The 14,206-nt window shown below is 45.7% G+C and overlaps 2 protein-coding genes across 5 annotated transcripts in view; one reads left to right on the top strand and one right to left on the bottom strand.

Annotated features, from left to right (window-relative positions):
• trus (programmed cell death 2 like trus) overlaps positions 1 to 11,037 on the bottom strand; it is a 30,762-nt gene extending 19,725 nt beyond the window's left edge. For both annotated transcript variants that reach the window (XM_037421668.2, XM_037421667.2), the window contains exon 1: positions 10,722 to 11,037. In XM_037421668.2, the coding sequence (XP_037277565.2) occupies positions 10,722 to 10,823 (102 nt within the window). In that variant the 5' untranslated portion in view covers positions 10,824 to 11,037. The remainder of the gene's footprint in view (positions 1 to 10,721) is intronic.
• Positions 11,038 to 11,241: 204 nt separating this feature from the next.
• The window catches only part of LOC119170486 (uncharacterized), a 32,570-nt gene continuing 29,605 nt past the window's right edge, over positions 11,242 to 14,206 (top strand). For 2 of the 3 annotated variants that reach the window (XM_037421665.2, XM_037421666.2), the window contains exons 1-4: positions 11,253 to 11,411; positions 11,578 to 11,667; positions 12,343 to 12,448; positions 13,788 to 13,941. In XM_037421665.2, coding sequence (XP_037277562.2) covers positions 11,580 to 11,667; positions 12,343 to 12,448; positions 13,788 to 13,941 — 348 coding nt within the window. In that variant the 5' untranslated portion in view covers positions 11,253 to 11,411; positions 11,578 to 11,579. Of the gene's footprint in view, positions 11,412 to 11,575; positions 11,668 to 12,342; positions 12,449 to 13,787; positions 13,942 to 14,206 lie in introns of all 3 variants that reach the window. The other variant, XM_075887249.1, reaches the window with a different exon arrangement.

Here is a 14,206-nt window from a genome sequence, read left to right on the forward strand (position 1 = left end):
CGAGAAAATCGTGGGAAAACCTCTCGTGGCCAAGCCGTATGACAACACCCCAACAGGTTGTCACTCTCGCTAGTTGAGGGCCCTCTCCTAATTAAAAAGGGGTGGGGTCAATATATTTTTGGGGCGGAGTTTCCATCAATGAAACGCGCATTATTGGACCCATGTAAAGGTCTCTAGTCCTCAAGGAAGAGAGCGAGGGGACACGAGGGGGATTTAAGCGCAGGATTTTGCCCTGCTAGGCAGACTAGTCGCTGACCAACATGGTGTAGAAACAGATCAACAAGTATCTCTTCTAGAAGTTTTTAGTGTGGCTCTGTATCGGCTGGCCACCTAAACTTAGCTGTTCGTCTAGTTGTGGCACGATATTAACGTCTGCAACGTAGACATCAGGACTTCGCCTCGAGTTAGCTCAACCTGCCCGAGGTCACCTGCAAGCACTAGCCTCCCGGAGCCACCAGCGTTGCAACACCGCTGACATCGCAGTCGTGCCAGAACTCTCTTCGACTTCTCGTATCCGGGGAGGCGCTGCGGTCACCGAGGTGAATGGACGCTCTTCACGTCGGCTCCGTTCTCATAGAATGATTTCGCAGCGAATACAGCTAGGCACCGCTCGGATTTATATACCATCTGATTCTTCTCGTCACCAAGAATCCGAAGAGACCATATTCTAAGGTGGGTGATCATTTTTCGAGATTTTACGACCGAAAACCAGCCCCCACCAAGCAGCGTCTACTATTCCCACGACCGGCGCTTCGCGTCGACTGGGGCGGCCTCACGATAGCCAGGCCTCGGCGTTCGCGCCATACAGGCCGTAATCATCAATAATGGAGGTATCGCAGCAGAATGAAGACGCCACCCAACGGGAAGACGAAGACGTCACCCTACAGGAAGATGACACAGGCAACGGGTGGACAGAAGTTCGAAACAGAAAACGTGCAAAGAAAGGTAGCCAGGAACGCCGTGGTGGCCCTAGCCCTACCCGAACACCTAGAACGCGTGGTGCAAATCTGATATCCCGGATAATCAGAGCCAGCAAAATGCCAAGACTGCCGACAGGCGACTTCAAGATAGTTATAAGGCCAATAGGAGGACTGCAGCTATCCAAGCTCAGCTTAACGGAGCTAGACAAAGCTGTGTATGAAGCGGCCGAGATCCCTTATGAAGAAAGAGAGACGGACACGATTTGTCCGAATAATTTTCAGAACATCTTGGTCGTTAGCACCCCAAACCAAGACCATGCAGACAAGTACCAAGGCATCAAGCACATCAAAGCCAACGACAAGTTGTATGAGGTGGGAGCATACGAGACGGCTCCGGAACTCACTGCCAAAGGTGTAATCAAAGGAGTTCCTTTGAATGAAAACCCACGGGACATCACCGCAGCTATTATTACAGCCCGAAATCCTACGGCGATAGCAGCCAAACGTCTTGGCAACACCACGACAGTGATAGTCCTTTTTGACGGCAGCAGAGTCCCGACGCACGTTATGTACAGAGGAGTGCTCACACGCTGTTCACTATACAGGAAACAAGTTGACTTTTTCAAACAATGCAACAGACTTGGGCACAGGAGTGACGTGTGTTGGAGGCCGAACGACAAGCTGTGTGCGGGTTGTGGAATGCCTGATCCGAGCGAGGACCACCACTGTCAGCCACGATGTCAGCTGTGCGGCAAGGATCATCCCACGGCTGACAAACTCTGCAAGGCCAAGTTCAAGACACCCTACATCGTAAAACAACGCCAGTGGTTCCGACAACTTCAATAGACGCTCGAGGAGAACTACCCCCCTACCACCAAGCCAACCGAACGCGGGAGGTCCAAATTCCGGACGAGGGCAACGCCTGGGTCCAGATCAAGGTCCTGGTCCTGCGCAACGCCCCGCGGCCACACCACCCAGTCTCCGGGACTGAGAAGGCGCACTACATCCCGTTCCAAATCCCGGTCTAAGCCAAAGGGTGGCAATGGCCATCAAGGGAACCCGGCATTCACGGTGAGCTGGTCAGACGTGGCTAAAGGGACGCGCCCTGAGCCTTCGGGGGAGACTGCGCATAATGTCAGTGATATAGCGGAGCTGAAAAAAGAAAACGCTGAGCTTAGAGAATTGATATCACGACTTACTCGGGAAATTCAAAGTCTTAAAAACTGCACAAATAGAACTTCTTGTCAAATGCGTTGCGCGGCCCAAGAGCGCCCCGAAGAAATGCCAGATAACCGAATGGACGAGGACAGTACCCCGCCACCTCTTAAAAGGAAAGCTCAGGTGTCTAATGACAAAACTACGGCGCAAACCTCGAACATTAATCAAACATTGTCCAAAATACAGAAAGCAGTTAAGGAACAGGCATAGGCAACCAACAACCTCTCGCTTGCAATATCCATGATCATGAATAGACTAGATAAACTCGAAGCTAACGTAGCCAATCTCAACCCTAGGACACCTCCGGTACTTCCAGCTACCAACCTTCCGATAAGCACTGAAGGAAATTCACACTTATCTCAGGGCACCACATCAGTGGCTATATCAACTAATTTCATGAGGCCTGCCTCCTTTCACCTTCCTCCTTCTTCGATAGCCAACTCAAAATAGGGAAGCCCAGAAAAAGGTACTTAATTATTTGGCAGTGGAATTGCAGGAGCTATGAGGGGAAGAGAGCAAATTAGAACATCCGGTTTGGTTCTGTCTCTAAGGTGTTGTCTTGCAACAACACCTTAGAGACAGAACCAAACCGGATGTTCTAATTTTGCAGGAAACCCATGCTTTAGCTACGCTACCGGGATATCAGGCGATCGGCCCCTCAACAGGGGATATTAGAACACTAACCACTCTAGTAAGGAAGGGACTCGTAGCAATCTGCCAAGGCACCCGCGTCACAGAAATTGAACATATACTCGTACAACTTGCCCCTAAAAGAAAAAAATGTCCGAGCATATTTATTCTGAATTTGTACAGCAATCCCACACGCATACGACAATGCTTCCTTCTTCTCTTTAAGAAGGCCGTAGATATAGCGGGACCCAATCCACTCGTCATAGGTGGAGACTTTAACGCTCCACACAGTGCTTGGGGATACGGATACAGAAGAGCCAAAGGAAAAACGCTATGGCAGGATATTCAAGAAACAGGCTTAACACTCATCACTGACCCCGACTCCTCTACGCGTATGGGAACTGGGCTTGCAAGAGACACCACTCCAGACTTAACGGTAGTTCGTAACGCGGGGACCGCTAAATGGAAAAACACATTCGATGATCTGGGGAGTGATCATCGAATATTAGAAATCACGATAGAAACCATGGCTGCCGCAAAAATTCAGAGACAGATTAGATGGACTGACTGGGATAAGTTTCGGAAAGTCAGAAACGCGAAAAAACAAGACCCTATTAGCAATATAGAAGATTGGATCAAAGATGTCAATAACGACGTCAGCGAGGCAACGCGAAGCATCACTTCAAGTCCACCCCTAGAGCAGATTGATAGTCGTCTCGCACACATGTGGGAGGCCAAGCAATCACTGCAGAATAGATGGCGGGGACAGAGGCACAACAGGCCTTTGCGCAAGCGCATAGCCAAGCTCAACAAACAGATCGAAAAACATTGTAAGCAGCTAAGCAAACAGCAATGGGACCAAGTTTGTAATAGTCTCGATGGCCAAATGAATGCTGGTCAGACATGGCGCATGCTCAAACACCTGCTAGACCCAGATAACACCAAATCAGCACACAAGCAAACCTTGCGTAAACTGGTGCACCAGTATAACGGCAGTGAGGAGGACTTTATCGCTGAGGCTAGCAACATGTACATTCCCGCCATGCCTGTCATAGAGCACGGACCATATTCCGGAGGCGAGAACGAGCTCTTAGATGAGGAGTTTACTGTGGCTGAAATCAGGGCCGCGCTACAGAAGCTAAACACCAAATCTGCACCGGGACCAGACGGGATCACTAACAGAACACTACGGAACCTTGACGACCAAGCCATAGAGAACTTCACGCAATATATTAACGAGTGCTGGACCGAGGGCACTATACCAAAACAGTGGAAAAAAGCTAAAGTAATCCTCATCCCCAAGCCCGGGAAACCCCCCGATCTATCGAATTTACGCCCCATATCACTAACGTCTTGTGCTGGGAAGCTGATGGAACACGCTTTTCTAGACAGAATCGACACTTATCTTGAGGAGAACGAAATCTACCCAGATTCCATGTTGGGGTTCCGCACACGGCTCTCCACGCAAGACGCCATGCTGCAAATTAAGCAGCAAATTCTAGACAACAAAACAAGAGCTACCCGGGCGATCTTAGGGTTAGACCTTAAAAAAGCCTTCGACAAAGCATCGCATACGGCTATCTTACATCAGATCTGCCAATTAAGCTTAGGATCAAGAGCGTATAACTATGTCAAGGACTTCCTAACAGACAGAACGGCATCTATCGTAATGGGAGAACTGAGATCTGAGGAAAGGCTTATGGGCCGTGCTGGTACCCCGCAGGGTTCAGTCATATCGCCAATGCTGTTTAATCTCATAATGATAGGACTCCCGGCGCGGCTGAACTCAATATACGGAATACATCCTTCTATATATGCAGATGATATCACCATCTGGGCGTGTGAAGGTAGTGACGGAGAGATAGAGCAGAGACTACAGGAGGCCGTCACCCCTATTGAGGAGTATCTTGATGGTACTGGCCTCGAGTGCTCGCCAGATAAATCCGAACTCCTCCTCTATCGCCCCACGCTTAAAGGCAGACCACCCAAGGGATACAACCGGGACCGTGCTTACGAAGAGATCCAAATTCACACCAAAAACAGCAGGACTATTCCTATAGTGCAACAAATCAGAGTCCTTGGACTCATCATCAAGTCTAAGGGTACAAACGGTGAAACCGTCAAGAGGTTAGTAACCAAAGTCACCAACGCAATACGGCTAATCAAGAGAGTCACCAACAAACACCAAGGCATGAAAGAGGCTAACGTCATCAGGCTTATTTATTCATTCGTCATAAGTCGCATTATATACGTAGCGGCATATCTAAACTGGTATACAGCCGAAAAACTCAAAATCAACGCACTCATACGAAAGGCGTACAAACAAGCTTTGGGCCTTTCAGATAGCACCAGCAACGAAAAACTGTTTCAACTGGGCTTACATAACACTTTAGAGGAGCTGATAGAAGCGCAACAGATTGCCCAGTTGGAGAGACTAGCCAGCGCGCGCACCGGACAAAGTATCCTCGACAAGTTGGGGATAAATTACCATAGGCAACAAGGAAGTAAAGTGTCGGTTTTAAAGGTGACCAGGGAAAAGATCCAGGTCCCCAATCTGCCCAAAAACATGCACCACGAATTTAATCAGGGCAGAAGAGAAAGCCGCGCTAGAACTCTGCTTAAGGCCTACGGCAGAGACAAGGAAGCGTTGTTCGTAGACGCAGCGGAGTACCCTAGTCACAAATCCTATGTTGCGGTAGTAATAAACACCGACCGCAAATGCGTAAACGGGTGCTCCCTACGCTCGGATAATTCAGAAATCGCGGAAGAGGTGGCTATTGCACAGGCCATAATTTCCCCAAAGTGTAGGTATGTCATCAGCGACTCGCAGTCAGCAATCCGTAACTATGCACGAGGAAGAATATCCCCCGAGGCAGCCAACATACTCCTCCGCAAGGCAAATCTCATATCATTCGAGGAATTCGAGGAAAGGTATATTATATGGTTCCCAGCCCACACCCCGTGTGTGTCGCTCATTCCCAACCTCAACGAGGAGGCTCACCGCGTAGCGCGAGGTCTCACATATCGCACTCGCAATGGAGCTTCACATGAGGTACTGGGAGGAGATGAGTGTTGGGAGAGGGACAGAATGTTTAGGTTCTACGACATTATCCGATTCTACCAAAAGTCGAGGCGCAGATTTCCACCACCTAGCTCCACATTAGACAGATCTCAGGAGGTTGACTGGAGGCGACTTCAAACTAGAACATTTCCCAACCCGAAGCACCTAAATTGCACCTACCCCGAACTATACCCAGATGACTCGTGTAAACTATGTAGCATGAGACGCGCCTCCCTAGAGCATATGTTATGGGAATGCACACAGTTACAGGACGCCAATGCAGTCTCCCCAGAACAGCTTGGGGCGCGGTGGAGAGCCGCGCTGATCAGCTCAGATCGGACACATCAAATATGGGCCATCCAGCGAGCACGGGAGGCGGCTGAGAGACAGGGTCTCTCCACCGCCCCTGGTGCGGCTTAGGCCCACGCCTCAATCCGCTGGTTAAATAAAGTTTGCTCACTCACTTCTCGTATCCGATCGTCGGGAACGCAACGCTGCCGGTCATCACACGTATGCCTTCACCTGTTTATATCTTCGAACTTTCTCCTCCGTAGTTCTATTGTTGTTAGTTTGTGTAGTTTCTGTTAGTTTGTGTAGTTTCTAATAGTTCTCTCTCGTAAGCTGATTTATTGTTTTTATATGTATTTTTTAGTCGTATCAAGTGTTAATGTATTTTGTTAGTTGTAGTGAAGTGTTGTACTAGATGCCGTGTGCTACAATATCACTAGAGTAAAGTTTGTTTTGTTTTCTCACGTCTCTGATCTCTTCACTGTCTCTGCTTGCGTACAGAACGAACTAACCTGCAGTCATTCCCGCCGCCAACTTCGCGCTGGCGACGCTAGAGTGGTAGCTTGTAACAACACCGCAACGCTGCATGGAAAAAAACTCCTTACCAACCAATGTCCGACTAATTGGAGAAATTATTTATTTGCTAAAGCTACCTTTAAGAGAACAGTTTCATTAGCAAAACACGATTATGAAGAAAAACGGTATAGCTATCTATCTAAGAGCGGCAACAAGAAAGCTCTATTTCTCCGTAATCGTAAAGCTATTACAGCACACGTAAATATTGACTCGGTTATTTTTTTTCCAACTGAGTTGGAAGATACATTAACTGAAATTGCATTAGGATTGGAGAAGAGATTTACATCCCAAATTAAAATAAAGTGTGCAAAACCGTCATTCGGAAATGATTTTATTGAAGTAAGTAGGGATGAACTTGCGCACGTCGTTCGTATTCTGTCAAACACAGGTCCTGGACCAGATGGCGTCACTTCACAAATGTTAAAAATATTATTCGACATCTCTCCTGAAGACCTCCTTAACGTTGTCAACTATTCACTTGAAAATAGTTGGATACCTCCTGACTGGAGACTTGCAAAAATAATACCGCTTCTTAAAAAACAGGGACTAGGAATGCAGATAGATAACATTAGGCCAATCGCTTTAACATCACTTGTAGTTAAGTTAATAGAAAGAATACTTCACATTAGAGTTACAAAGTTCATAACAGATAATGCGATACTCAGTGCGTGCCACATTGGATTTAGACCAGGTTACTCTATATGGTGAGCGCATGTTGATTTAGAGGCTCGTATAAAGCTTGCTCGCCACAGACGACAATATGCGGCCCTAGTAACCCTTGATTTAGCCAAGGCATATGACAGTGTTGAACATCCTATTCTTATCAATGCCCTAAAAGAGCTTACGTTCTTGCAGTACATAACAAATTGGATATACGAATTTTTCAGACAGAAAATTTTATTGCTCCCAATGAGGTGTTTCCAAACCGAAGTATAGCCAAACGAGAGCTGTTCGTCAAGGCTCTGTTCTATCGCCTGTGCTATTTAACATTTTGTTAAGTTCAATACCACTGAGTGATAAGGTACAAGTATATGTATATGCAGATGATATCGCGTTCTTTGCAACTGACAGCGATATTTATTTACTACATTCGACTTTACAGTTTTATTTGGCAACATTAAAACCTGGTTTCAGAAAATTCATATGAACCCGAGCGTAACTAAAAGTGCTATAATAGTTTTTCCATTGGACGTACCTGTTGCTATTTCTCTTCAGTATCATCAAGAAATAATTCCCCAGGTTAACTGTATTAAATATCTGGATGTACTGTACGATCAAAAACTGAGCTGGCTTGACCACATTGAACATATTAAAATTAAGGCTACACGCGCTGTTGGGATGATAGGTAGGCTTGGCCGCCTCCGTTCGGTCTTCGCAGAGATACGCTCGTCATGATTTATCGCATGTACGTTCATCCGATTCTTGAATTCAGATGTGTACTATTCTCTGGTGGACCAGCATACAAAATAAACCCCCCGATTCTTTTAGAGCAGGAAGCTCTTCGTAGTTGTTTAGGTGTGCCAAAATTCACAGCTAACAATGTTTTGTATCAAGAAGCTCGGATACCCACCCTTGCTTGCAGATTCCGTATTTTAACAGTCAAAACCTACTTAAAATTTTCTGAATCCATTTTAAGAAGGCGAAAGTTTGTATTCTTTGCCGAGCCTGGTGTCTTTTTCAATGAGCATTGGTCCCGTGTATATAAACCCCGAGTGCTATTTGTCCAAACACTTCTAGATGCTTTAAATGCTAATATATTTGAGATCACACCATCTGTCAAACCAATCGGCCAAGTGCAAATAGAATTTGACGATATATTCCCCATGAGCGCTAAACACTTGCCCTCTGAATATTTGATTGGTTTATTAGAACAACACCTGTCTCAATTAGGTACTAATATAGTAATTGCAACAGATGCATCTATGAGTGGTGAGAAGGCAGGTGTGGGTATTTTTTCTCTCTCATTATTCTGGTCATTTTCATTACGCCTCCCAGATTATGCACCAATATTTGAAGCGGAATTAATGGCCGTTATACTAGATATTCGTAAACTTCCTGAGACTCATTCGACAGCTGTGACAGTGACCGACTCGTATTCCGTGTGTTCATTTTTATCATCGTCGTCGGCATCAGCAGTACTAGAAACTTTCAAAACATTAATCCCAGCAAACATTCGTCTAGTGCGAATGATATGGGTGCCAGGCCATCGTAGTATATTTGTAAATGAGATGGCTGACACACTTGCGCGAACATCTCTTGATAATCCGATTGTGCCAATCATGCCTCCTACAGTTTATGTAACAGCAGCGAGGTTTAGAAAACTTTCCCTTCTTGAAGACTCATCAAAAATCACGATACCGAATCCAGATTTCTTGCACCTGCACATTACATGGAATAATAAATGGTGTCCCACGAGTAAATTGGAAGTATTGATAACAAAATTACGTTTCCACGTACCACCTCTTAATTTCCACTTAAACAGGTCTGGTATGGTGCCATCCTCTCAGTGCTCAAGCTGTAACGAACCTGAACATATCGACCATTTTCTTATCACATGTCACTGTTTCAAAAATCAAACAAAAAATTGCTTCGAAATTTTATTCTAAAAACAAGGAATATCACTTAATACCCCCAATATTTTGTCTTGAGGCCGCTTCATTGGGACACAGCGACAGGAACATCTGCAGGGCTCTCTGCAAATTCCTATATAACACAAGAAGATTACCTTGCTTAGTAGTGATCAGCTCTCGAATTTCACTACCACTTATTATTTAGCTGATACACTGCAATGATTCTTTCAGAAGAATTTTATATAACGATTACACCTCAGATATTCAACAAATTCTATTATTTCTCTCCTCCCCTCCCCTTTTTTTCTTTTTTTTTTACAATGTGCCAAATTAATTTCACAGTCAAAACACAGTAATCATATTCCCTTAGTCTAGAAAACCTAAAGGTATCGACTTGCTTTAACCACCGCCTTTTTCGCCAATCCCCCTTAGTGGGTGAGAGCCACAAAAGAAAGGAACAAGCAAGCAAGCAAACAATGCCCCATAGTGGGTATGTGTCAGTGTCCACGGGCAACAAACATACAATGGCTCCGTGTGGTGTGTTGTACCAATACGTACTTTTTGTGCCCACGTTTTTTGATTGATTGATTGATATGTGGGGTTTAACGTCCCAAAACCACCATATGATTATGAGAGACGCCGTAGTGGAGGGCTCCGGAAATTTCGACCACCTGGGGTTCTTTAACGTGCACCCAAATCTGAGCACACGGGCCTCCAACATTTCCGCCTCCATCGGAAATGCAGCCGCCGCAGCCGGGATTCGAACCCGCGACCTGCGGGTCAGTAGCCGAGTACCTTAGCCACTAGACCACCGCGGCGGGGGCCCACGTTCATGACCTACTACACTCCTGACCTGCCCAGAGAGCACCTCTTCCAGCGCCCACGTTCTAGTTCATACCTTCTGCCGCTAGGGCCGTAACCTACGAGCGGCGTGGCGCTAGTCAGCACCTGCTCGCTGACGTCATCTTCACTCTTTGTGGTCAAATTTTGACCAACAAAGCACTCGTAGTGCGTATTTATGATCCAAAATTTAGAATTATTCAGAAATAATAATACTAAAAGACATTCAGAATTTTTTTGCAATAAAATGCACGCGACCACGCATAGGCTGCCCTACATCGTGTAAATCTACGGGTTCCCACGTTTGTCAACCAGTGTGCTATAAATACTCAAGCGCTCTGAACACCTTGCTTAACCAGCAATGTATGGGAAGAAATAGTCACATATATGCCGCCAGTTCACTGCAGAATGCAGGCATTCTTATACCAGCGCCTACAAAACAACCGTAAAGAAACAGACGAACAGGTTATAGGTAGCGCCACCTACGGCGAGCGATTGAACGAGAGCGGGGACACGCGCTCCCATAGGAACCCCGCTATCTGAACAGGTCAGGAGTGTAGTAGGTCATGCCCACGTTTTTTGCGCTGCCCATTTCAACAACAGCGACTGAACACTTACGGGTACTCCTCCGACTTTGTTAGTTTGCCATGACGTGCTGTCGCTTCCGACTGGTTCATCTACCATGCCAAGGTAGTAGTAGTGCTGGCTTTTCTCAGCCATGTCCCCGGCCGGCACGTGCTTCAATAGATGAGCGGTGTCGACAGCCAGAAGTAGGTTTCAGTGCAGCACAGAGATAATAAGTTGCTATACTTTTCAGAACGAACAAGTTTGTGCCGTTGTCAGTTTTTGTGATGCGCAAACCGCAAAACAGAAACTAACAACGCTGTCAACACAATCCGGTGTGCTCAAAGTGCACTGAGACGCGCAACAGACAACACAATTACTGGATTGACTTGACTTCAAAAAAAAAAAAAAACTTGTCACTTGTAAGGTATCCTCGTTTACACAAATGTTATATAAATAAACATCAATTATAATTGCTATTTAACAGAAATATACAATGAATTGTGAGCATTAGTAAAATATTGTGTAGGACCGCACGTTGTGTCAAATTCGAAAACGCGGCCGAGAATAGCTGGCGATGTCCACGGTGCACGTGCTCCTTGCCGTTGGGCACGGAGGAAGCAAAACATGCCGTTGGGTTATGCGCGCTTGATTCAGTTGTGAGCTAATGTCCATGGTCAACCGCTTCTAGTGTCTCCGACCAAAAACATTAAGTTAAACGTCCAGAACGCGGTAAAGTGAAAGGTGAATTCTACTATGACTCTCTCGTTGTGTTCGTAATGGCTGTAGTCAGTCCATGGTTGTCGGAAGTTGAATGCGATGGCAGTCTTACCTGGCGAAGTTCCTTGTCCTAGCAAGGGACGGGACAGGTGTTCTGGAGAAAGCCTTTTCACGTTCCTATGCCTTTCAGAGATGGCCGCAGACCGCGATGAGGTGGAAACCATTGTGAGCTCCATCCTTGCAAGCCAGAAGAACGGTCTGCCCTTGCAAGCCTTAGACGGTGAGTACGAGGACACCGTTTGGGCTATGTTGGGCTGTTAACACCGTGCCTGCATTGTGCCCTTCTTCGTTTCTACTGCTTAGCGCTGTGTAATCTAAGACGTGATCCTTCTTACTCGATTGGCTTTTAGGGAACCCTGTGCATTGTTTCAATAGCGGCTATTAGTTCCGTTACTAAACGTTTTCGTGCAGTCGGGTTTTATCGAATGCTGCAGGTGAATTCAGACATTCTGAGATCTCAACAACTGCTGCTCGAGGGAGTATTTTTGAAATGAGACGTTAGCCGCTAGTCGTGGGAACATATAACGTCTAATTTTTTATAATACCCTCAGGGTCAGCAGGCATTACTGAGGGGAGTGGTAAAACATTAAAAACAATATTGTAAGGTCAAAGAGACAATACAATGCAATAATAGTAAATGATAGCCACAGTACAGCATGAATTTACAGCGGAAATATACATATTATGAAAAATGTCACTGTTTATAAATTACAATAAAAGCTCTTACATAGCAGTATACAACATGTAATCGTGGAATGTATTAATTATATAATTGTGGCTATGAAGATGCAAGATGCAACCAAGCTTACAAAAAAATTGGTTAACAAAGTCGCAAAGCTATCACGATTTGAAATCATGTGTGTTTTGCTCACAAATCTGCTGCTTTTCTGAACAGATGAGTACCGGGAAAACGTTGGAACATGTATACCATACCAGGAGCTTGGATATGATACCTTGGTCGAGTTTCTGGAAAGTGGTCCCCAGGTAGTTTCCTTGCAGAGGTATAAAATGGTTGTGGAGCATTTTTGTACTTTGCTTTTAACTAGCGCTGTTCAATTTGAGTGTGCCGAAAGGCAGCTTTTACATGTGAGAGCATTTAGTTTGGCTGCTCGTACTCTTCTTTGGTGGTGGCTGAATTTTTGGTCCTGAAACTGAGTTCAAACAAAACGATCATCGCAACCGCTGGAAAGTGCCAGTAAATAAATGTATTGCATTGGCAGTTGTAGTATTTTTTGTATAACATCAGTTGTGGTGGTGTTTTTCTCACTATTTAGCTGCTGTACGTATGCTTTTACAAAGTGGAATCGAGGTGGAATATTTATTATTAGCAGGGATAATCCTTATCTTTTTTTTTTTTTGCACACTTCGTGTAGGTGGACTTGATTATTACCATGGTGTATAGTGTTGAAGATGTAAATGTAACTGCCCCGAGCTTCATAAAATCTGCACTGTTTTCATTCAAAGAGATGAAGGTGCAGATATCTGCTCTACTTACGTTCATGAGTCAGCGCACATGCCTTTTGTACAATTGCTGTGTCAGAAGTTTTGGTGCTGCATTCATGTGCCAAATGTGTGTCATTAGTCACAGCTGCCCTCGGGTCATATGCAGCAATAGGAGCTATTCACTGATCTCTTCCCACCAGGCGGCGCCAGCAAGTGCGCCGCCATAGCCGTGGTCCTTTGGGGATTCGGCATGTGACAGTGTGATATATGGTGGCGCTGCACCTCACTAACCTGCTTTCTTATTAAAACAAAATATCAACATAACAAGTGCCGCCAAGAACTTTGGTTATGGTACGCCGATGATGTTTCTGCGCGAGGCCACGAGTGTGGCAACTTCCGCACTAGTGCCTGCTGCGGATGAGTTTCCTAAAATTAACTAGACGGGACTCTGGCACTGCGATGCTTCAGCGGCCGTGGGAATGATCGGTAATACATGGCTGGCTTCGAACAAGCTTGTGGCCTTCTTTATTGCTGTGTTTTGTTTTGGATGAAAGAACGAATCGCTGGGAACTTCGTGCCCCGACTTGAATTGGTGTGCCTAAGAGTTTGAGGTGGTGAAGAGCAACTGCAGAACATTTGGCGATTGTTTCGCGAAAACGCAGCTCTAAGCCATGTGAAGCCATACAGAGCCAGAAGGACGAAGGTTAGACAAATTCGTGTACTACCAGTCGTTCCCATGCTCACTGAAGTACCGTGCATTGCAGCTCCCATAGACACTAGTAAAAGAGTTCCCTGTAGTGTATTTATAGGAACTCTTTGACGTGCATATCTCCTATAGCATGCCTAAGCTTTGTCCTAATGGGATTTACTTTTTTTGTTTGTTTTCCTGGTTACTAGGGCCCCAGATGGAGAAATTGTTGCACGTGCGGCCTACAATGCCTTGACAGCCCATGTGACGAAAATGGTGGCAGAGCAGAAGCCAGGCCCAGTCAGAGCACGCCGGCAGCTTGTGCAGCGACCATTCCACAGGAATGTTCATCCTTACCAGAAGGTGGGTGGACTTAGGTTTTTCTCTAACTCTCTTTAGAAAAAAAAAGTGAGCTTGCAAAAAGAGTAACAATTTCGAAATTTCTTTGGAGTAGCACTTCCCAGTTGGTGCTGGTTTAAGAAAAGGACGAGGTAATGTAGCGCATGCAAAAGAAAAGCAAGAAAGAATTCAGCACATGGCTATTTAAATCAAAGCTCACTGCGATGTGATATATATCGGTTGCGTGTATGGATTGTTCCGAGACATTTCCCTTCACAGGCTTCGGAGT

This window comes from Rhipicephalus microplus, chromosome 2, assembly GCF_043290135.1.
Source record: "Rhipicephalus microplus isolate Deutch F79 chromosome 2, USDA_Rmic, whole genome shotgun sequence".
NCBI lineage: Eukaryota > Metazoa > Arthropoda > Arachnida > Ixodida > Ixodidae > Rhipicephalus > Rhipicephalus microplus.